This window comes from Globicephala melas, chromosome 1 (assembly GCF_963455315.2).
Source record: "Globicephala melas chromosome 1, mGloMel1.2, whole genome shotgun sequence".
Lineage (NCBI taxonomy): Eukaryota > Metazoa > Chordata > Mammalia > Artiodactyla > Delphinidae > Globicephala > Globicephala melas.
This window is the reverse complement of record NC_083314.1, coordinates 14582999-14605595: the sequence shown is the minus strand read 5'-3', so window position 1 is coordinate 14605595 and position 22597 is coordinate 14582999. Positions and strand designations below refer to the sequence as shown.

Sequence of the window (22597 nt, the reverse complement as noted above, 5' to 3'; positions counted from 1 at the left end):
TAATATTAATTTCCACCTTAATTTATAAAATTCTTGAGAAGAGGGACATATCTGCAATTATAGAATGTGTGGCCTTTACTATATGGCTATGAAATTTCTGGATATCTAATAAATATTTGGTAATTATCATTATAAGGAAGTAAGTTATTATATTTGAATCTAACAATTCCATGATTTATACTAATGGGTCAAACTTAATGCTTCAGTGACAATAATTAACATCCATTTTCAGGTGTTTTACATCATCATTCAGTTCTCTAGTCCACAACCAACAGCAATAAGGATTCAAAGGAAGAAAGACAACAGCCTAGACTGGGAGGATTGGCAGTATTTTGCTAGAAATTGCAGCACTTTCGGAATGGAAAACAATGGAGAATTGGAAAATTCGGATTCTGTCAACTGTCTTCAGCTTCCCAAGTATGAATATTTTTAAATGATTGTCTTTGCATGTATTTAGGGGTTAATTTTAAGAGACTAATGAGCAGTAGTAACCTACATGTAAGCTAACCAGGTTGGTAGAGACTTCCTTCTACCACCAACTTTCTTAAGGCAGATTTTTCTAGGACTCCTCCCTAAATTGAGTTTTAAACAATGTTTAAAATTCTTGTAAAACTTTAGAGTATCTCTTGCTTACAGTCTCACTTGTGCTTTAAAATTGATTTTCAGATTGTCTACCAAGTTATCTATATTAATAGGATTTTTATTATGTCCTCAAGGAAATGTTTTACTATATTTTTCTGTAATGCTCTTACATTGTTTGTATATGAAATATATGGAATATGTTTGTTCTCCCAGCATGAAGAATTTAAGCTATTATTAATATTGTGTTGTGATTTTTGTTTTGTCAAAAATATGAATATCTTATGATTTCAAATTTCATCAACAGTTTTACTCCATATTCCCGTGGTAATGTCACCTTTAGCATCCTAACACCTGGACCAAATCATCGTCCTGGATACAATAATTTCTATAATACCCCAGCTCTTCAAGAGTTTGTAAAGGCCACACAAGTACGACTTCATTTCCATGGACAGTACCATACAACTGAGACCTCTGTCAGCCCCAGACACAGATACTACGGGGTCAATGAAATCACCATCACTGGAAGGTAGTGTTCATTACCAAGGTTTCGAGTGTGATTTTCATTATGAATATTGTTTCTAATTAGACTTTTGTCATACTTATTTTAAAATACATTAACTAAAATTTCAGAGCAAGCCAGATTCTAATCTTCATGTACTGAATTGGTTTCATAATCTTAAGATTTTGTGGGGAGATTTGTATGCAAGTCTTTGCTGTACATAATATTACACTGTTATAAAATCAATTTTCAAAAGCTGTTTGGTTTAGAAGTTATGATACTATGAATCCAACTTAGAAAATATTTACCAAATATTTTGCTTAGTTTGTTCTGGAATATAATTTTCAAGTATTCTTGAAATCAAAGAGCAGGAGCTAGATTTAGAGTTACAACTATAGTACCAGCTAGTTTATAAGTGTTGGGCTTGGTCTCCCTGAGTCCACAATTCACAGTTTTATGAGGAATATCTGTTTTCCTTTAAAGGAAAAATCTCATATACTCTAATTAATTTATAGATACCTGATCTAATTGAGAACAAATTTAAACAAATGAATACCTGGAGAACTAGGAGGCAGCATACTCCCTAGTATGGAAATAGTGCATATATAGACAATATTTAAAATTGGTTTGTACTAGAAGAATGATATATCTTGTGAATAAAGAACATCTTTCAAAACAGATCAGAATATCAACATGTAAGTGTTATTTGTTAAGTCATAGCACAATGAAAAAATAATACTATTAAATTTTCACCATCTAATTTTGGGGAAAAAATTGGAATTTGTTAACTTTATTTTCCAGTTTATTCTGAACTGTATAGTCTTAACTGTGTTGTCAGTAGTTGCAGTAAATGCCTTTTCTTGGCAGGTTTGTCACATGGTTAACATAGGTGTAAACAACCCAAGATGGGCTTGAAAATTTCCTTCATGGTCAATGTGGTTTGGATATTAATGACGATCCTTCCCGTACTTAAGTTAATTTAAAACTGTTATGAATATACACATGATTAAAGAGAAACTAATTTTTGTGTTGATTAACACATTTGTCTCCCTTGTTGGATTCACATAGTGGATATATATATATATATATATATATGTAGGTCTTTAAATATATTCATGATTGAGCTGGTGTTTCTAAGGAGTTGTCTGATGCTCATGTTCACAGGTGTCAGTGCCGTGGTCATGCTGATAACTGTGACACGAAAAGCCAGCCCTATAGATGCCTCTGCTCTCGGGAAAGTTTCACTGAAGGACTTCATGTGAGTTCTCTGTTTATGCATGGGAATCTCAAAAAAGAGGTGTTGGGTTGTTGAATATAAATTCCTTAAACTTGATTTGGTCTAATTTCTGGGTATGAGTAAAAGTAAATTGATATGAACTTAAAATGTTAATTATTTCAGAAAACTTTTTCATAGAGAAAAATTAAAGCCATCAATAAATTTGAAAATTTCATTTAAAAATACTCTAAGAGGGAAATAACAACTAATACTAAACGCAGAGATTTTCTTTTTCCTTTCTTTTCTCATCTTTGTTTCATCAGCATCTCATGTTTATCATATTTTATAAAACAATTTTTAAGGTATCTGAATAGATGGCGCTAAAAGAAAAAGGGTCACATTACTACACCTAAAGGGTAAATTTGTGCAAAGGTACATAGAGAGATCTTTATGTACGTCCATCAATCAAGTTTAATTCATTACTGATATCAGGAATTTTAAGTAGTTAATTTGAAAATCTACAGTAAAATTACTTAGAAATTACATTATTTTAGCTTGTCTATGATCATCAGGGTAAGTTTCATAGTTGAAGTGGAAATTTAGCTACATCATTAAGAATAAGAGGTAAATGAAAAAAATTTGAGAGAGGTTTGTTAGAAATATTCAGCATAAACATCAGTAACAGCTCATATGAAAGAGGGTTACAGCAGCAGTAACAATCATACCAAAAATAAGAGTATGGAGTCTTCAGTAAATGGTGTTTGAAGCAATTGGCTGCCAATTTGTAAGAAAATAAAGTTCGAGGCCTACCTCATGGCATGTACAAAAATCTAGGCGCTTAAAGAATTAAGTGTAAAAATAACTAAATTTATTAAAATAACGATTAGAACAGTATTTCTAAATCTCAGGTGGGGGGGTCTATATAAGTGTAGCATATGAAATACACAAGAAACAAGCATATTAGGAGTCATGAAAAAATATTGACTTTTTTTCATATAAATATTTAAAATTCTTTATAGTGTAAGGACTAAAATAACTATAGTGTAATGATAAGTGATGAGGCTGATAGAAAATATTTACATCATATTAACAGATAAAGATTTGAGAGCCCTCTGAAAAGGCAAAACACACTGTTCTTCTACAACTACTGCTTACACTTCTGACACCAGATGCATGGGGTTTTTCTACACAAAGCAATTCACTTCTCTGTGGACATCAACTGGGTGTCCTACAATTTAATTCAATTCTGACACTAACTGGAAGTATCACAGACCCCATGGGTTTAGAGGTCAGTCCCACCAGAGGAGCTCTCACTTTAGATGCCAGCTGCAAGTAGTGGGTCCCCAGGTTAACTACAACTTCGGTCTGACTTAGCTGCAAATTGGGAGTTCCCCAACCCCCTTTTTGGTTTGATAATTTACTAGAATGGCTCACAAAACTCAAGTAAATACTTTACTTATTAGACGACCATTTATTATAAAAGGATGCAACTCAGGAACAGCCCAGATGGAGGGGATGCATAGGGAAGGTAAGGAGGAAGGGGCACAGAGCTTCCGTGTCCTCTCTGACCATGCCACCCTCCCAGCACCTCAATGTGTTTATCAATCTGTGGGCTCTCTGAACCTCTTCAGCCAGAGTTCTTATGGAAGTTTCATTATGCATGATTGATTAAATCATTGGCCATTGGTGATTGAACTTGACCTCTAGGCCCTCTCCCTCCCTGGAGATCCAGAGATGGGGCTGAAAGTTCCAACCCTCTAACCCTGGCAACCAGCCCCTGTTCTTAGGGTGTTTCCAAAAATCACCTCATTAAAATAAACTCAGGTGGGGTTGAAAGGGACTTGTTATGAATAAAAAAAGATGCTCTTTTACCTTTTTGTTCTGGAGCTATTTTAGAAACTGGGGACAGAAACCAAATATTATAACAAGATATGTCCCTATCATTCTTATCAGTTAGGAAATTACAAGAGTTTTAGGAGCTGTGTGCCACAGCCCAAAAATATAATATATTTTATTATGTCACAAACCCTAATACACAAAAACACTTTAAGAATAATTAGAAAAATAATAATGATAAGGAGCAAATATGTTAACAAGTAATTTACAAAGAAGAACTGACAATTTTCAACAAACATGTGAAAGTTTACCCAACCTCAGTTTTAATTAGAAAATTGCAAATTATAATAAAATATTGTCTTTAACCTATCAAATTAGCAAAAAGTTTCAAAACTGGTAACATTTAGGTTGGTGAGAATGTGAACTTTTTATATATCATTGACGGAACTACCAACTGGTACAAAAATTTTGGAGGGTAATTTGGCCATACGTATATTAAAGTAAAGTTGTAAATACAATGAGTTACACTATGTAGGTGTCATTCTAAAAAGCAATTCTGCATTGACAAGAGTATGGAATGGTTGTATCTGTATCTGTGGTTACATAAATATGGGATTATAGGTTAGTGTATTTTAGCTTTTAAAATAATAGCACTGTCTCTGGACTCCTGTATGACTTGTGAGCTTCCTTGCCTCCTAGATCTTTCCCTGACTTGTTTCGTTAGTCACTCCACTTCTCTGTGCAGTTTGTTTTAGAATTTCATGGAATATCTTATTCTTTTAAGACCATCTGTAAAGGATTTGGCAAACTCCATTTCTGTCGTCTGAGATTCTTAATCTAATTTGTTTTTGACTACAACATTAGTGCATATAGTTCAATGGCAAGAATATTATCTAAAATGCAGGCTTCCTCTGGCACATTTAGGATGTAATGCTGATCTTCAGTTTCAACTCATGGTCTTTGATTTGGTTACAGCCACCTTTCTTTCTATGTGCTCAAACCAAAACTTTCATGTTCTAATTCAGAGGCCCCTTTCAACTTTTTCTCCAGATCATTGCTTTATACTGCTGATCTTTTTATTTATACATTTAGTCTTCCCTATTAGTTGATAATCCCTCTGAAAAAAGGAACCTTCTACAGTTTTTGGATATCTAACACTGGAGGCTTTGAGTTTGATTTGATTAGTATATCATGAAAACAAATCTTTTGAAAAAGCATTGATTTTAATGTTTCATCGTATGGCTTATCATGTTGTCGCAGAAAGGAAATTCATTGGATTAACTTGATTGACTCACTCTTTATTCAGCCATAATTGTGTGTTTAAATTTTGGGGATTTTGATTTGTTCTTGATTTTAAAGTGACATTTATTTGGTTTTTCTTAGTGTCTTCTCCTTTTAATCCTTTAAGATAGACACTTCTTTCCTGGCAGTCAGTGATTTCTTTCATTAACCTCACCCTTCCTCTCCAAACCTATTAATTACCTAACTAAAAAATGCTCTGGGATGAATTGAATAGGGCACTTTGATCTGAATCTGTCTAATAAATGCAAACTGAGGACTGGCTAATACATTCATTTGATATGTTGTTATCTGAGCTTCTCTTGCTTTATTTTGACTAGTTAGTTCCTCTCCTCTGCCCTCACCCCCATCTCTCTTCCTCTCCATGCCTCATTCCATTTTTTCCTTTTTCTCTCTCTTTAACTGCTCATGGTTAAATGATATTTTATGATTCTTGCATGATTTCATGCTTCCCCTTAAAAATAGAGCCATTAAATGTATCACAGCTTATGATTGGTTTCAGAAGTCAAGTTGGGATTTTCAGACTTGGTCTCAGGTGGTGACTGTTGGATTATGAACTAGTGAAATAATTAACTATAATTTAGGTTGAGAATATGTTTTAATGCTTCTTGTTTCGACACTAAGTGCCTTTTGAAAACAAAAGTTTCAAAGTTGACTTTTCTGTTATTTTCCTCCTGTCATATTTTGATAATTCGTGAATGTAGCCATAAATAAAAAAGCAACAAATATCATTCACTTACCAAAGTTTGGCAAATGCAGCTGAAGGGAAAAAATAAATAGACTGTTAAGTTGAATGATTTCTCAGTCTTATGATATTTTCAACCGTGTGTTGAAAATAAAAAATGATTTTATAATGCATTCATAGCATGAGCTTCTCTTTTGTTATCATTCTAGATATTTTAATACATGTGGGACTTAGGTATCTGAAAAAGTTGTCTTAAAATAATTTGAAAATATATTTATTCAAATGCTTTTCACGTTGTTCCACTTTTTAAAATAATAAGTTTTGGTATATAAGCCATTCATATCCTATTGGAACCAATGTTCTTTTTAAAGATCTGGGCATAATCCAAAAAGAATGTCTTCAATTTCACAGTATTATGCTAGCCATTAATAATATTACTCAATAAACAGGGCTTTTGTGAATTATATTACAGCCATTTGGTAAACAGATGAAAACGTAAGATTTGAGAAGATGCCAGTTCTGGGCAATTGTCAGTCCTATGAGAAAGTGTTTTTAGCGGAAGTGAAAATGAATGAAGTTGGGGGAAAGGAATGGAATGCTGAATTCAGAAGCAAGTTCATATGTGGAGCCATTCTAGAGAATTTTCTGTATGAAACATTCTCTAGTTGTTTATAAAGTTGGTGTTAGGAGCTGGTGGTCCTCAGGTGGGAACAGTGTTTAAATAGTTTTTTCTTTATTTTCCAACAAAAGTTTTCACTTTTCTTTCTTTCTTTTTTTTTTGGTTACACCTCTGAGTTCTCTTAATTAGAAAGTAGTCCAATACTATGCCCATGTTCCCCATGGCAACAGTTGGCTAACTCAGGGTAGCAATTACCATCTTCAGAGCATTATCACTGTTCAGTTGCTGCTAAATTTACTACTGTCCTTAGCTTTATATCTAGGTGACCTCATTCATGTTAACTACCTGTCTTCAGACACTTTTAAACTTCTGAACCCAAAAAACAAAACTCACTAATATTGAGACTTACACTAGTAGCCAGAATACATGATTATTTATTTTGAGTATAGCTGGATTGGCAGTCTATTAATTAATTAATACATGATTATTTATTTTGGGTATAGCTGGATTGGCAGTCTATTAGCTCCTATTTATTTTGTGCATTCATAAAATTATAAAACTAACAAATAACCAAAAACAACTCAAGAAAATCTATTACCAAAAACACCACTGATTCTAAGATGAACTTAAAAGCACACTTACTTTTTCTTAAACGTTTTTTGAAACCTAAAGCATTTATCTTCGGGAGGCTGACTGACTCTCCTCAGTGCTGTTGGACTGGGAACTCTGACATATTTTGGTATGGTATTGGCAATTTTAAGGCTTTGACTTTAATGTATTATGTATGCAATAAATTAGAATGGCATATTTCATTAATAGAGAATAATTTTTGCATACTGCCACATTTCTTCCCTCCAAATGACTGAAGCAGTGAGTAATTAATTTACTGATCCATTTTAGGATTAATCTATGGAAAAACAAATCCCAACAGACTGGATGCTATTCAAAAACTTTTGAGCAGAGTTGAATGTTTTAAAGTAGATTTCAGGATTACATGGCATTGAACTTGCATGGATCATATGATTGTTGATACTGTTTTAAAATGAGTAATTTTATTTGGATAATTATTTTCATTTATGTATTTTTAACTTCAATAATTTTTTGAGATAATTGTAAATTCATATACTAGTGTAAGAAATAATACAAAGAGATTTCTTGTCCCCTTTACCAAATATGGCTTATGGGAACATCTTGCAGAACTACTGTTTTTCCTTTTTAAATCAACTTTCTTGAAGTATAATTTGCGTACAATAGAGTATACCCATTAAAAAATGTATAGTTTGGGGCTTCCCTGGTGGCGCAGCAGTTGAGAGTCCGCCTGCCGATGCAGGGGACATGGGTTCGTGCCCTGATCCGGGAAGATCCCACATGCCGCGGAGCGGCTGGGCCCGTGAGCCATGGCCGCTGAGCCTGCGCGTCCGGAGCCTGTGCTCTGCAACGGGAGAGGCCACAGCAGTGAGAGGCCTGCGTACCGCAAAAAAAAAAAAAAAAAAAAAAAGTATAGTTTGATGAGTTTTGGCAAATGTATCCCCTCATGTAATAACCACCATGATCAAGATATAGAATGTTTTCCTCTCCCCACTCTTTTGTGTTCCTTCGTAGTCAATGTCTCCTCCCAAACCTCAATCCCAGGAAACCACCAATCTGTTCAATGTCACTGTAGGTTAATTTTGCCTGTTCTAAAATTTCATATCATGGAGTTATTCAATATGTGTTATTTTGGTACATAGGCTTTGTCGACCTAAAAAATGCACAACATGAGAGTTGTGAGTTAAGTTTTATTTGAGGCAAAATGAGGACTGCAGCCCGGGAGACAGCATCCCAGATAGCTCTGAGAAACTGCTCCAAAGAGGTAGGCAGGTAGGTCAGTATATATGTGATTTTGGTGAAGGGGGAGTACATGCAGTCGAGCACGTATTGTTTTGCAGAAGGTCTCTGCTAGTCACGAGGAGCAGACATCACCATGAAAGATTTTAGTGCTTTTCTAGATATGAGGAGATACAAGAATTGGGCTCATAAAATTGGCTCCTGAAAATATCTATCTGAAGACCTGTTCTACCCATTTTTCCCAGAGCACAGAGTGCCTCATTGCTGCTCTCCACCTGAACTCCTTTCAGGGGGTGTTGAAAGTCAGCAGCTGCAGCAGCACATAATTTAATCCTTGTCGAGGTAGATGGCCAGTGCCCATGGCAAGGGCCAGTTTGTCATTGACAGCTTCTACATCCCATCCCCACAACTCCTTTGTACTTTATAGATCATTTCCTAACTAGTCCTATTATTAGCTTTATTGTAATAAAGTACCTCTGGTCCACCTGCTCAGGAAGTCCATTATAACTATCAAAAAATATGTGTTAAGATCATGGCAGAATACAACCCAGGAATTGGAAGCTTGTGTATGGAACTAACTAGTCTATGTCAACTAACATGGTGGCATAGCTACAATATAGGTCTTACTTCTTTTCCCCTCCTGTCTGGCACTTTCTTTACCTGGTCTAAGAGTTCAAGTATTGATAGAATCTAGCTTTAAGAAAAGTGTTATCCATTGAAACTTGCATCCTTAGAATTTTTCATTTTCTTTTAATAGCTGCATGCCCCTTTCAAGGGCTCTGGGCCAAGAATGATGCGCTGACCACTGCCTCTGCCAAGCACGGGCACTTTGTTGGCTACTTAACTAGTCTTTCATCATCGTGTGACATCATTGTCTGCAGGGGTGGTCAAGCATTCACAGAGCAATTTATTAGGAACCATGAATACTTCCTTTATTCTGTGGCTCTGATTTGTGACCCTTTGATAACACTAATCATGGATTTTACGAATTTTAACTAAAATCACACCATCAGTATGCATTTTTGTTAGTATTATAAATAGCAGAGCCAGCTTAAAGCATTTTATATAATAAACTTTCCTACCATTCAATAATTTGAATGGTGCCAGCGTCACACTCTACATTGCTTTTTATGTAAATGAATATTTCCTGTTATTTGAGAGAGTGTATTCCTTTAGAGCACTGAAGTCCAGAAGTATGAGTCATCATGACTAACTTGTGTCATATTTTTATTACACATCAAGCTTTATGACTTCTTATGTTTTCTTTTTGCTCACAGAAATTTTTTACTGTAAATGTATTTCATTTTATACGATAGTTTTGTAACACTAATGAATTAATTCATTTTCATGTAACTAGCATTCTGGCAGTTAGTATTATAGAATCTCCATTAGAGGTACATTTAGTGAGTCAAGGTCAAGAATTTCATTTCCTATCTGACACGTGGATGATATTATTAATCTTTGAAAAACACTTATACTTGTTTCCCCGAGATAGGTATATACATAAATGTCTTTAAAATGCAAGTTTAAAATGTGAAAAAGAGGTTAGGATCAAGGGGATAGATTGAGACAGCTTTATAAAAGAAGTAAATAGAGATGATGAACATATACAAATGAAGAAATATGATATTTAAGGGGATAAGGGTAAATAATTGTCCAAAGCTGAGGAATGGCATGATTCTTCTGAATCCTAAGTAGACTATGAAAAAAAATACATAGGTAAGATATAATGAATCTGATGATCATCAAAGACCAAGAGTGGATACTAAAAAGTAACCAGAGAAAAAGATAAATTATTTATAGATCTGAATTTATAAGAAACTGTGACATTGGATATCTCAATCCACAGTAGAAGCCAGAAGACAGTGGAATAGTGCAATACCTCTGAATTCCAAAGAGAAAGTAACCAACAAACCTAGAATTGTATGTGTAGCTAAACTATCAATTAACAACAAGGGAGAAAAAATACATTTTTGTCTAACAAAAATTTATCAACTTCACCACCAGTAGATTCACTGAAAGAATTTTTAAAGGCTATACTTCATAAAGAAATATAAAGATTTCAGAAAAAAAGGCCTGATGTGCAAGAAGGAATTATAAGCAAGTGAACCAGTAAATATATATAAGCTGTATTAAATAATAATATTGTTTAATAATGATATATTTAATAATAAATGTAAACTCTATTAATAATAACATTATAGATGGTGGAGTGTATAAAATAGCAAGATACTCCTAAAACGGACATTAAAATACAGTTAAGGGAAAGGAAAATATTCGACTCCAGCCCCCTCTAGTCATCCTGCTGTGTCTAAGGGGTCAGACTGAGGGACTGTTACACACTCATTAAAAGCCTGAGACCTAATTATAGGGCTATTGAACACTTCTCCACACCCCACACCTTAGACCACATCACTAAAAGCATATTTTTATGGAGTTCCTTTAATCCAGTACATAATGTACAGTTTTCAAAAAAAAATTAAAAGGCATACTAAAAGACCAAAAGTAAAGTTTAAAGAGACAGAGCAAACTTCAGATCCAGATTCAGATATAGTAGAAATGTTGGAATTATCAGATTGGGAAGTTAAAACAACTATAATTAATATGCTACAGGTTCTAATGGGAAAATGATATAATACACAAGAACAGATGGGTAATGTAAGCAGAAAGATGGAAATTCTAAAAAAAAAAAAAGATATGCTAGAGATCAAAAACACTATAACAGGAATGAAGGATGTCTTTGATGGATTCATTAGCAGACTGGACACGGCTGAAGAAAGAATCTCTGAGCTTGAGAATATGTCAATAGAAACTTCCAAAACTGAATAGCAAAGAGAAAAATTATTTTAAAAAAAGAATATCTAAGAACTGTGGGACAGTTACAAAAGATATAATATATGCATAATGGAAATACTAGAAAGAGAAGAAAGAAATGGAAAAGAAGAAGCAATAATGACTGAGAATTTCCCAAATGAATGTCAGACACCAAACCACTAATCCCAAAAGCCTGAGAACACCAAGCAAAATAAATTCCAAAAATTTACACCCAGGTATATCATATTCAAACCACAGGAAATCAAAGATAAAGAAAAAATCTGAAAAGAAACCAGAAAAAAAAAACACACCTAACCTATAGAGGAATAAAGATAAGAATTACTTCTGACGTCTCAGAAACCATGCACACAAGGAAAATTAAATATTTCAAGTGTTGAGAGACACAACCCACCAACCTAGAATTCTGTAACTTGCAAAATTATCCTTCGAAAGTGAAGGAGAAGTGAAAACTTTCTCAAACAAAGTTGAGGGAATTTGTTGTCAGTAGACTTGTTTGCAAGAAATTCTTCAGAGTTCTTCAGAGAACAAAGAAGTTCTTCAGAGAGAAGGAGAATGATATAGATCAGAAGCTTGGATCTACATAAAGAAAGGAAGTGACTTAGAGATGAAATAAGTGAAGATAAAATAAAACATTTGTTTTTCTTATTTTAATTGATCTAAAAGATAAAAATTTGTTCAAAATAATTGCACGATATGTTGGGTTGGCCAAAAAGTTCGTTCGGATTTTTCAGTAAGATGGAAAACCTGGATGAACTTTTTGGCCAACTCCATACTTGATGATTATAGCTTATGTATTAGTGAATCAAGTGGCAACAGTGATACAAGGGACAGAAGAGAGGATCCAGGGGTGCTTTGTTTTGTTAAAGTACTTATTCTACCCATGAAGTGGTGTAGTGTTATTTGAAAGTGGACTTAGATTAATTGTAAATTATTGTAAATTAGTTGGAAATGCATATTACAAACTCTAGGACATCCACTGTTTTAAAAAGTAAAAAAAAAAAAAGAAAAGGATAATTGATATGCTGAGAAAAGAGAGCAAATGGAATCACATCAAATGCACAGTTAAAACAACAAAAGGCAGAAAGAGTGGAAGACAAAAATAGAATCAAAGAATGAGGGCAATGAATAGAAAAGAGTAACAGATACAGTAGGCATTACTCCAAATATGTCAGTAATTACTTTAAACATCAATGGCCTAAACATCAATTAAAAGAGTTTGTCAGAGAGGATCAAAAACATGACACAACTATACATTGTCTACAAGAAACCCACATTAAATATAAAGACACATATAGATTAAAAGTAAAGAAATGGAGAAAGATATATCATGTTAACACTAATCAAACGAACACTAGAGTAAATACGGAAATATTAATTTCAGACAGAGCACAGTTAAGAGTAAGGAAAATTATTAGTGATAAGATGGGGTATTACATAGTGGTAAAAGGGTCAAATCTACAAGGAGACATAACAGTCATTAATGTGCTTGTGCCTAACAACAGAGCATCAAAGTACACAAGGCAGAAACTGATAGAAGAGGAAGTACAAATAGATGCAGTCACTGTCATAGTTAGAGTCTTCAGCACCCCTCTCTCAGAAATGGGCAGATCCAGTAGGCAGAAAATCTGTAAGGGCATAGTTGAATTCAACAACACTTTCAATCAACTGGATATATAATTGAACACCTAGATTACTTTGTCCAACAATTGCAGAATATGCATTCTTCTCAAGCTCACTTGGAACATTCACTAGATTAACCACATTCTGGGCCATAAAACGCACCTGAACAAACTTAAAAGAAATCATACAATGTGAGCTCTCAGACCACTTGGTTCCAACTGTGGGAGGATATTTTATAAGTGTATATAGGAGTACGTATTTTGGTGGATCAGACGAATAGGAATATCCAAAGCAAAACCTACCAAATGATGTGTATGGTGGAAACATTATTGAAAAATATTTAAAAGACCTAAATTATTGGAGAACCACACCATGCTCATGTAGAGGAAGATTTAATATAACAGATGTCAATTCTCCCCAATCATAATATAAATTCAATTTAATTCTAATCAAAATATTACAACAGATTTTTTTTCTGTGACTTGACAAACTTATTCTAACGTAAAGATGATTAGAGGAGTGAAAACAGTGGAAATAAATTTGGGGAAGATAGTGGCAGGGTCTTGCCCTTTGCAATAATGTCTTATGAAGATAAATAACATTTTTCCCTTGGACTTTTGGGCACATGAAGGACAAACTAACAAAGGAAGAAATTGGTAAACGTGACTATGTTAAAATTAGAAACTTCTAATCATCAAAAGCTACCTTTTTAAGAAAAGAAAGAAAAACTACAGACTAGCAGATGATATTGGCAACACAATGCATATAGCAAAGGGAACTTTTAAATCATACAAACTAATTGAAAACTTACCAAAATAACGAATGGGTAATTCACAGAAGAGGCCAGAAGTGGCAATTTAAATGGTCAATCTACATATGAAAACATCTGAACCTTTACTGGTTATTGATAAAGTAACCAAAACTATGAGATAACGGTTTATACCCGTGAGGTTGGTAAAGATGAAAAAATCTGAAAATTTCAGATGCTGACAAAGATGTGAATTACGTACTGAGCACTGATACGCCACTGATGGGAAGGTGCCACCACTGTGGAAAAACAATTTGCAAATATTTAAATGAAATACAGCAGTGGATATGAATGAATATAGGTATTGTGTCAACATTAGACTTCTCAAACAATGGAGTGCAAAAAGCTTGTTTTAGAATAATACATACAGCATACCATTTATGTAAAATTAAAACCATGTAGAACAATACTATGTTACAAGTAATACAAAAATATAAAGTATAAGTATCAAGAAATACTTGTGAATGAATATTACTAATTTCAGATGTTATTGGTAGGGTGGAATGTATACAGCATTTTATTTTATTTTCATCAGGTGGTGAATAAGGAACACAATTTGCTGTTTTTATAAATTTTGCATGTCTTAAATATCTCAACATAATTTTCCTAAAATATAATAATTTGATTTATTAATCTATTAGGAACATATTATCTACGTTAAGTATTCATCCTATCGGTAAAGACAGTGGAGGTGATGCTACTCTCTTCAGCATGGAATAACCATTACAAAATTAATGATTACTGTGTATCCTTATTGTTCTAAAGTGAAGCTTCATCATTTGCTCTCTTCATTTAACAAATATTTGTGAAATGCCTTCTATATGTAGAGCCTTATGCTAGAGTACAACCATAAAATCTTGATTATAGGTGCAAGTATTTGAAAATACTGACGGACTTTCATTTATGAAATTCAAAAAGATTTCCTGGAAGACGCTAATTACTATAATAAATGGGGATGACTTTAATACAAACAAGTGATTCAGGCTGACAATTTGTCAACAAATATTGTTGGCATTTTAAATCTTAAAAGGAAAAATTAAGTGCAACTATACTAATAAAAGGATTTTTAATTTACTAATGTAGTACTCATGTCTAGCACTAGATAAAATTTGGAATGTAAGTTGGCTTTATATCCAAATAGTAACTCAAATGTATTTTTATGTCTACTCATTAAACTAAATGACAGAGATAATGGATCATGCTTCTTAATATATGAATCCATATTTTGTATTATGTATATTATTTGGAACAGTTGCATGTAAAGAACATTTTTAATATAATCCATTTCTTTTTCATTAAGTTTCTTTTCAAAATATGCAGTTTATACTATACAAATGTGTTCTTTACTCCAGGCCATATTTTCTGGCCTACAAACAGGGTTAAATTATTATATTACACAGTAGAATTGCTTTGGCTTGGCCACTACCCACAAACTTGAGCAAATCTTAAAGTTCTCCTTCTGGACTCTTGGGGGAACATGTTGTATCTTCACATGTGTCTTTTTAGTGCACTGAACAAGTCACACAATAAAAAGAAAGGGGGGAAAAAAAAGAACAGAAAGCTCAAGGGAAAAATCAAATATCAAACACCATCAGTATTCAAAATTAATGAATAAAACTCTGGAGCCCATCATCCAGGTGCTTCTGCTTCATTCAAGGACTAGCCTTAGTTAGATGGTCTGTATTCACAAATCACATGGTAAAAAACCCTGTGCTTAAAAGTACATAGGCTATCAGTTATATTTATACAGAGACGATGTGTAGAACTGAATCAGTTGACTGAATAATTCTGCCTACAGTCTACTTTTGCAAGTGTAGATTTTGTTTCACACATTATTAAAATTTGTTTTATTGGATGATTTTCTAATCATTGCACAGTGCCTGTAGAGGTACAGACAACGCATTGCATGAATTAGAAAGTTTCTAAAAGTAGCCACCACATATTAATAGTTGAATTGCCAGACAGGCTTTGTATATTAAGTATTCACAATCATTGTATTGCCACCAATGTCTGATCAGTATTGTCGAATAGTATTAGTAGTTATTTAATTGATGCTATTAATTTTAGCACCTACAAAGCAGGTAAGTACAATTTTTCTGTGGGCACTTTAATTATATGAGAATTTCTAACTAGGGGAAAGATAATTACTGAGAAAGGAATATATCATTGAAGGCTAAATACATGAACATTTCTGTCTTCTCAATGGTGAAGCATGGTAATTGTTTTAAATTTGCTAATTAAGATTAGATAGTAATCCACAGGTAAAATTCTGCAGGTAAAATATTGCATTTACCTTTAAACCTTTTATGTTACTATTTAATTAAATACTGCACGTACTAAGGTACCATCCTGCAGCATGTTATAAATGTAAGCAGTCTATTAGGTCATTCCTCCATACATTCATGCATTTATCAAACATATATTGATCACTTATTGTGTGCAAAGCATTCAGCCATTTTCTGTCTAGATTCTCTCCAGAGTTGGAAGTTTTATCTATGCTTCCACACCCACCCCACCCAATCTATCATGAGGATAAATTAACAAGTTTGTGTAACAATACCTTTATGATTGGAACGTTAGAGATACCTAGAGAAACTTCTATTGGAAAAAATAGTTACATGAGTACACTGAAGTTTTTATGTTTATAAAGATGATTTCTCTATCTAGTAGACAAAAGAAATTACACGAAATGGCATCATTTGAATTACAACTACCACTACATTCGAAGGAAAGAGGAAGCTTGAATAGGGCCTGAGGACAATTATTATTATTAGAGATTTAAGACAAAATTTCCAACATACTGGTCTGGCTTCTACTGAGGAGAAAGGAGCAATTTACAGACCTTCCAAAGATCTCTAATTCATTTAGGCCATTTGGGAATAGTGTAACAAATAACCTCTTTTAGCTCAGTAAGTAGTACTATACTGACTAAAAAGTGAGCAGTTTATAATCTCTCACTTTGAAACAGATTGCCTTGTTTCCCTTCCCATAGAGGCAGGGGCTGCCTACATACCTCTGAATTTTCCAGCCAGGAGTGGGGTGACTCCTAGTTTGGGTTTCCTGAGCTCTGCCATCCAGTTTAGACACTGAACAGAAGGAGGTAAGAATGGACATCTAGCCATAGTGAATCCACTCAACACCTCCCTCCCTCAGAGGTCATTTTCTATCCCTGGAGACAGTCTAGCATGGGGATTAGGAGCAAGGGCTATCTATCTACCTATGTATGTATGTACATATGTATCTACCATTTGTGTATCTAAATTGAATACCTCCTATGTGTTAGGGCTTCCTCTAGGCTCTGGAAATATAGTAATGAATAAAAACCAAGAAACTTTTCTGCCCTTAGAAATTGTTACATTCTAGTTTATACTAGTTGACATTCTACTGGATGATTTTAGAAATTTATTCAATTTCTTTCCTATTCCTCAGTTTTCTCAGTTGTAAAATGGAGGTAATAGCAGCTACTACTTTGTAGGTTGTTGGAGAGATTTAGTCATCAAATATATATGAAGCACGTAGGCCTGACACCATAAGCCTTAGCTATTCTTAGTACATGGGAAGCATTGCCTAGATAAAGACATCTGTGGGCATTTTACTGTTGAGGGTAGAAAGGGAAATAATTTTGTCTCACTTCTGGTTTTTTTTGCTAGAGCCAGGAATGAAATAAATGAATTCACTGATAGAAATGAGCTTTCATTGCATCAACCGTTCATTGATTTATTCACTCATTCATACATTCATTTGTTCATTCCCTCACCCAGTAAGCATTTATTGAGCAGTTACAAAGTTCCAGCTATTATGCTGGGATTCATTAGATCAATAAAATGTGGTTCCTGCTTAAGGAAGCTCAGAATCTAATGAGGACAACAGAGAAGTAAAGTACTATTATAATATTCTATGATAATTGCAGTGATTTTAAAAGTATAGACAAAATGCTATTTTCTCTATGCATGCTTAAGGAGATAAGTCAGTACCCATAGTTCTTCTTTGCACCTCTAAAATCTTAGCCTGTATGGTATGCACTAGACTTTAAAAAAACGGATTATTTCATTTATTTACCAGAATTGCGGAATTAACTACTCTTTGTAAATTTTCCAGATGTGATCTTTTAAAATGAACATTAAAAGAAGTTTTAATCTGTTTTTTGAAATCATTCAAAAACAAATTGTTCACTTCCTCGTTTTCTTAACCTGTGACTGTTAAAGACAAGTTGTTTTTGATGACTCATGGTCATCATTATGAACTTGAGCTTTCAAAGGGCATTGAGTCTGTTGGACGGTTGAGTCTGTTGAACTCTTCTGTTAGTAACTTGTGGGGCGACCCCATCCACCTCCCATCTTCCCATGGCCCTTATGTATTTTTGGCTAAGAGGACATTTTCTTCTTCCTTCCTTCAGAGACACATAATGAGCATTTAAGATTGCTGGATAAGTGACTGAAGAAATGCGTTGCTGCTGTAGTTACATTTTTGAACATGGGACTATTTGTATGTTTGTACTTTTTCTGTAAATTTGGATCAGATTTGAAATATTGGCAATAGTAGATCAAAATTGAGACTGATGGGAGTAGCGTTGATAAAAGTGCTTTTGGACCTGTGGATAATCTTTGAAAGACTGTCTTTGCTAGTCTGTAATAGTAACGAAAGAACACTGTTCCAGTTTAATGGTCCAGAAGAGAGAAATGTCATTGTGTAATATTAATACATAACGTAGTGAAATAAATGTCATCAGTGTCTTGTATATTCAATGATTATTCTGTGATTTGTCTACCTGAACATGTCAAAGTATTTGGCTGCAACTTAGGGGAGTTGATTAGTAGCCTTTAAGATGCTATCAGAATGAAAGCAATGAAATGAATCAGTTGATAAAGGTCCTCACCCTGATATAACCAGTGTCTAACCTTATAATTTGAACAACCAGGGACATATCAGGGGGAATCCAGTTGGTACAGAAGAAACTGAAACATAATCAAAAGTGACAAATGATCAACTGGAGATTGGGAGAACGTTAGGTAGGAAAACATTTGGTTCAGAACCAGAATATAAGATATACCACTATTTCTAGATTTTAAATGAAACTTTAAAAGTCATTAACTGAAAAGATAGAAATAATTGTGAGAATTCAAACATTTACTCGTCATGCCCTTAATTATTATTTCTTCCATTTTGTCACGATATTCTTTGTATTATCGTAAAGGAGTTGTGAGAAACAGAATTATAAGATGAAAAATGTAACAATTTTATGAAATGTTGTAACCAAAAAATAGACTACAGAGTATTCCTTCTCTGTTATCTGTCTTTGTAAACCACATAAAATGATAAAAACACAGCTTCATCCTTAATATCAGAGGCCAAAATGTGTGTCAAGGTGCCATAGTTGTGTATGTTTTAAATCAAACTTTAAAACAGAAATTTAAGCTGTCATTTCTCAAAATCCTTGCTTCTATATGTTAATCTCATCATTCTGAAAATTTTCTATCGTTTAAAAATCATACTCTGTTTACTGGTAATTCATGTACTCTTTCAGCCTACATTATACTCAAAAAGAGAGTTATTTCCTCTGTAGTATCTTATTGATCTGTGTGTAATTTAAGAACATTTTAATTTTCTTAGCAAAATGGTACATGCAAATGATGCAAATAATGTATAATATTCTTGTAATCATCCATGCAGTTGCATTTTATTTGAACACAATTTTTAATACATTAGTAATAAACGCACACTGTGGAAAGAAATGTTATAAAAAGCAAGTCATCTGTAACCCTACCGCCCCTAGACAACCTTGGCAAATAGTTTACATCCTTTCAGATATTTTATTATTGATATTCTACTAAAGAAATCTGTGTCATCTATCTCTGTCTTCTTAAAGTTTTATCTCTGTATTCATATTCACAGATGAGAAAATAGGCTTATACTCTACATACTACTTTTCACTTGGTTTTTAAGTTCAAATTGTATTATAAATACTTATCTACATTTGTCCTTATGAATGGTTGCATTATATTTCTTTGAAGATATGTGATATTTTTCAGCCATTTCTTTACTTTTGGACATTTATCTTGTATCCTTTTCTTTCCTATTATAAAGACCACATTATAAAAAAATCTTTCTCAAATAGTTTAAAAAAATATACTTTTCTGAATTCCCAGTGGAATTGTTGGGTCCAGTGGAATGTACACATATGCTGTCCTGAAAGCTGTGGACAAACTCCCATCCTAGAAATATTGTCTGTACTGGCTCTTTCTACAAACTCTTGCACCCTAGTGTTAGAATTTTTTTTTTTCCAAAAAAAATTTGAGAGTTGAAAAATGATAGCTATGCTTGCTTTCTCTAGAAAAGGCTAAAATCTTACCAATATTTCTGTAGGTTTTTTATTGTCCATAAAAAGAAGGCTAGCCACCTAACAACTACTTGGTCAGACCCAAACCAACCCATTAGGTTAGTGGCAAATTCCTCTTTGTTTTTAAACATTAAAGGAGCGAGGACTGTATCTTTAGAATATCAATAAAGTATTTAGTTCAGTATCATTTACAAAAAGGCTTTTTGATAATGGCTTCTAAGTTGACAATAAGGATAAAATCTCAAAGGAATCTTTTTAGATCACAGTCTAAAAGCATAAATGTTCGTAAGAATATCAAAGGAATGCTTTTGCTGGATTCACTCCACTAATTCATGTAGGCAACATCCCAAACTCCAACAGCTGACAGTTGCTTTGTTGAAGACAAACTGCATCTGTAATCAGTGTGACAGGACCACAGGTTGCATATCATCACTTCCACCAAGTTATGCAAGAAAGCGTAACTTGAATAATATTAACACCATCATTGGGAGAGCACAGACGTCAATAAGAATACTTTTAAATGAAGTAAAAAAAATAGACTTCAGGCATTGAAGCAAAATTTTGCATTTGGCCAAGGTTTTGCAGTGGGATAGAGTTTTTAAACCTTTGGGAGTGAGGTTAATTGCATGGCTAATTGACCTGGGGAAGAAAATGTAATAAGCGCATTTTTCTTCTCCAAAGCCAGGAGGTCAGAGTGAGTATTCATCTATCCTTCTTATCCACACTTAGGGCTACTAGAAATGATATTCTGGTGATGTCTGATGGCTACTAGGAATGAAGTGTAGATGGGACCTCCTCAGTAGTTGTAGCTACAGATGATAAACCAGAAATGCATTTTGGTCATAAATTGCTCCTTGGTCCACTCTGTAGGCTACATCATCTAAATCAGGCCAGTACGTTTATGATCACAAAAATCTCCTATCAATGGTTGTAGACAATATATTACATAGGGACTGTCTTACGTACTGCTGGTGTCATTTGAACTTGAGATCAACACCTCTGTTGGATTTTTACCCTGCTTGTCCTTCTCATTCCTCCTCCTCCATCTTGTAACTTCCAGATTTTGAAAGCGTAGTATGTGCCAGGCTTTGTGTTGAGCATTTTTTATTTATTTATTTAAAAAATTTTTATTGGAGTATAGTTGATTTACAATGTTGTGTTATTGTCTGCTGTAGATCATTTTTAAAATATTGCCACTTATCCTCAGATTATTTTGAGTCAGTAACAGTTAAGGTGTTGTGTTACATTGCCTTCCTTTTAGAGATGAGGAATCTGAGATTCAGAGTTAAAGTAGACTCAGGGACTTACTGTTCAATGGTAGTTTTCACATTACTTATCCTCTTTGATGCTCAATTGCTAATCTAACAATAAAGTAGTAGACAATGTTTACTGAGGGCTTATGATGTGACAGACACTCTGCTAAGTACTTGGCCTTTACAACATCTCTAAGAGGCAGGAATTATTACCCCCCATGTTAGATGAGAAAAATAAGCCTTAAAGAGATGGAATTAATTATACAAAAACACAGGGCTAGCAAAATCAAGAAGAGAAATCAGATGTGGGATACCATATAATACAAAGCCTAGAGGATTCAATGTAATAATTCATTTTAAATGCTTAATATAGTTCCCAGAACATAGAAAGTATGCAGTTCATGTTACTTTTCACAGTTAGTGGCAGTACCAATAATTGAACTAAGATGTCTGACTTCAGCCTATGCCTAATTTCTAACTTTGACTATACAAAATAAATTGATTTACAAATGGTTATTGCTGATGAGAGAAAACTTAAAGAGGTCAATTCCCCCACTTTTAATTTTTTTTGGCCAAAGACCCATAGTTGACAATACCCTACTGAATGCTACATATCTTTTACAAAATGTGTTTCATTTTATATTTTTAGGTGGTTTATTGCAAGTCATCAAATACCATGCAATTGTGAACACTTTACATAAACATTACTGTTTATTAATTGTTCCCATTGTACCCCTGTCTAAAGTTTTTCAAGAATGACTTTGTTTCGAAATAAGTATCATTAGAAGTGAGTTTTCAGTTAGCAGCTTAGCAATTGTCTATTAAACTCCTACTGTGAGGATGACTACAGGAGTATAAAAATCAGTAACTTGCATTTCCTGAAAGATACATGTAAGCAAACCAATCATTTGAGTTCAGTGATAGGAGCAGGGTCAAGGTATTAATAGAGTGCAGGGAGAGAAGAGAAGAGGGACAGCTGTCCAGCCCAGAGGGTTATAAATGATCTTGCGGAAAACAATCTTCTTCATTCCAAGACAAATATGATACCGATTTTTTTAATAGGTCAAAATGTAAGCGTGCATACTTTATCAATAATTAGAATGCAGCCTTACCTGACATGAAAACTGACTTAATATTACATTCTCATTCTCTTCTCTGTCTTTTTTCTTTTCCTCCTCAGC

General features: G+C 33.8%; 1 protein-coding gene across 1 annotated transcript in view; it reads left to right on the top strand.

Annotated features, from left to right (window-relative positions):
* Window positions 1-22597, top strand: part of USH2A (usherin) — a 773776-nt gene that overhangs the window by 93722 nt on the left and 657457 nt on the right. The window contains exons 6-8 of the mRNA XM_060289919.1: window positions 233-417; window positions 887-1108; window positions 2246-2339. Coding sequence (XP_060145902.1) covers window positions 233-417; window positions 887-1108; window positions 2246-2339 — 501 coding nt within the window. The remainder of the gene's footprint in view (window positions 1-232; window positions 418-886; window positions 1109-2245; window positions 2340-22597) is intronic.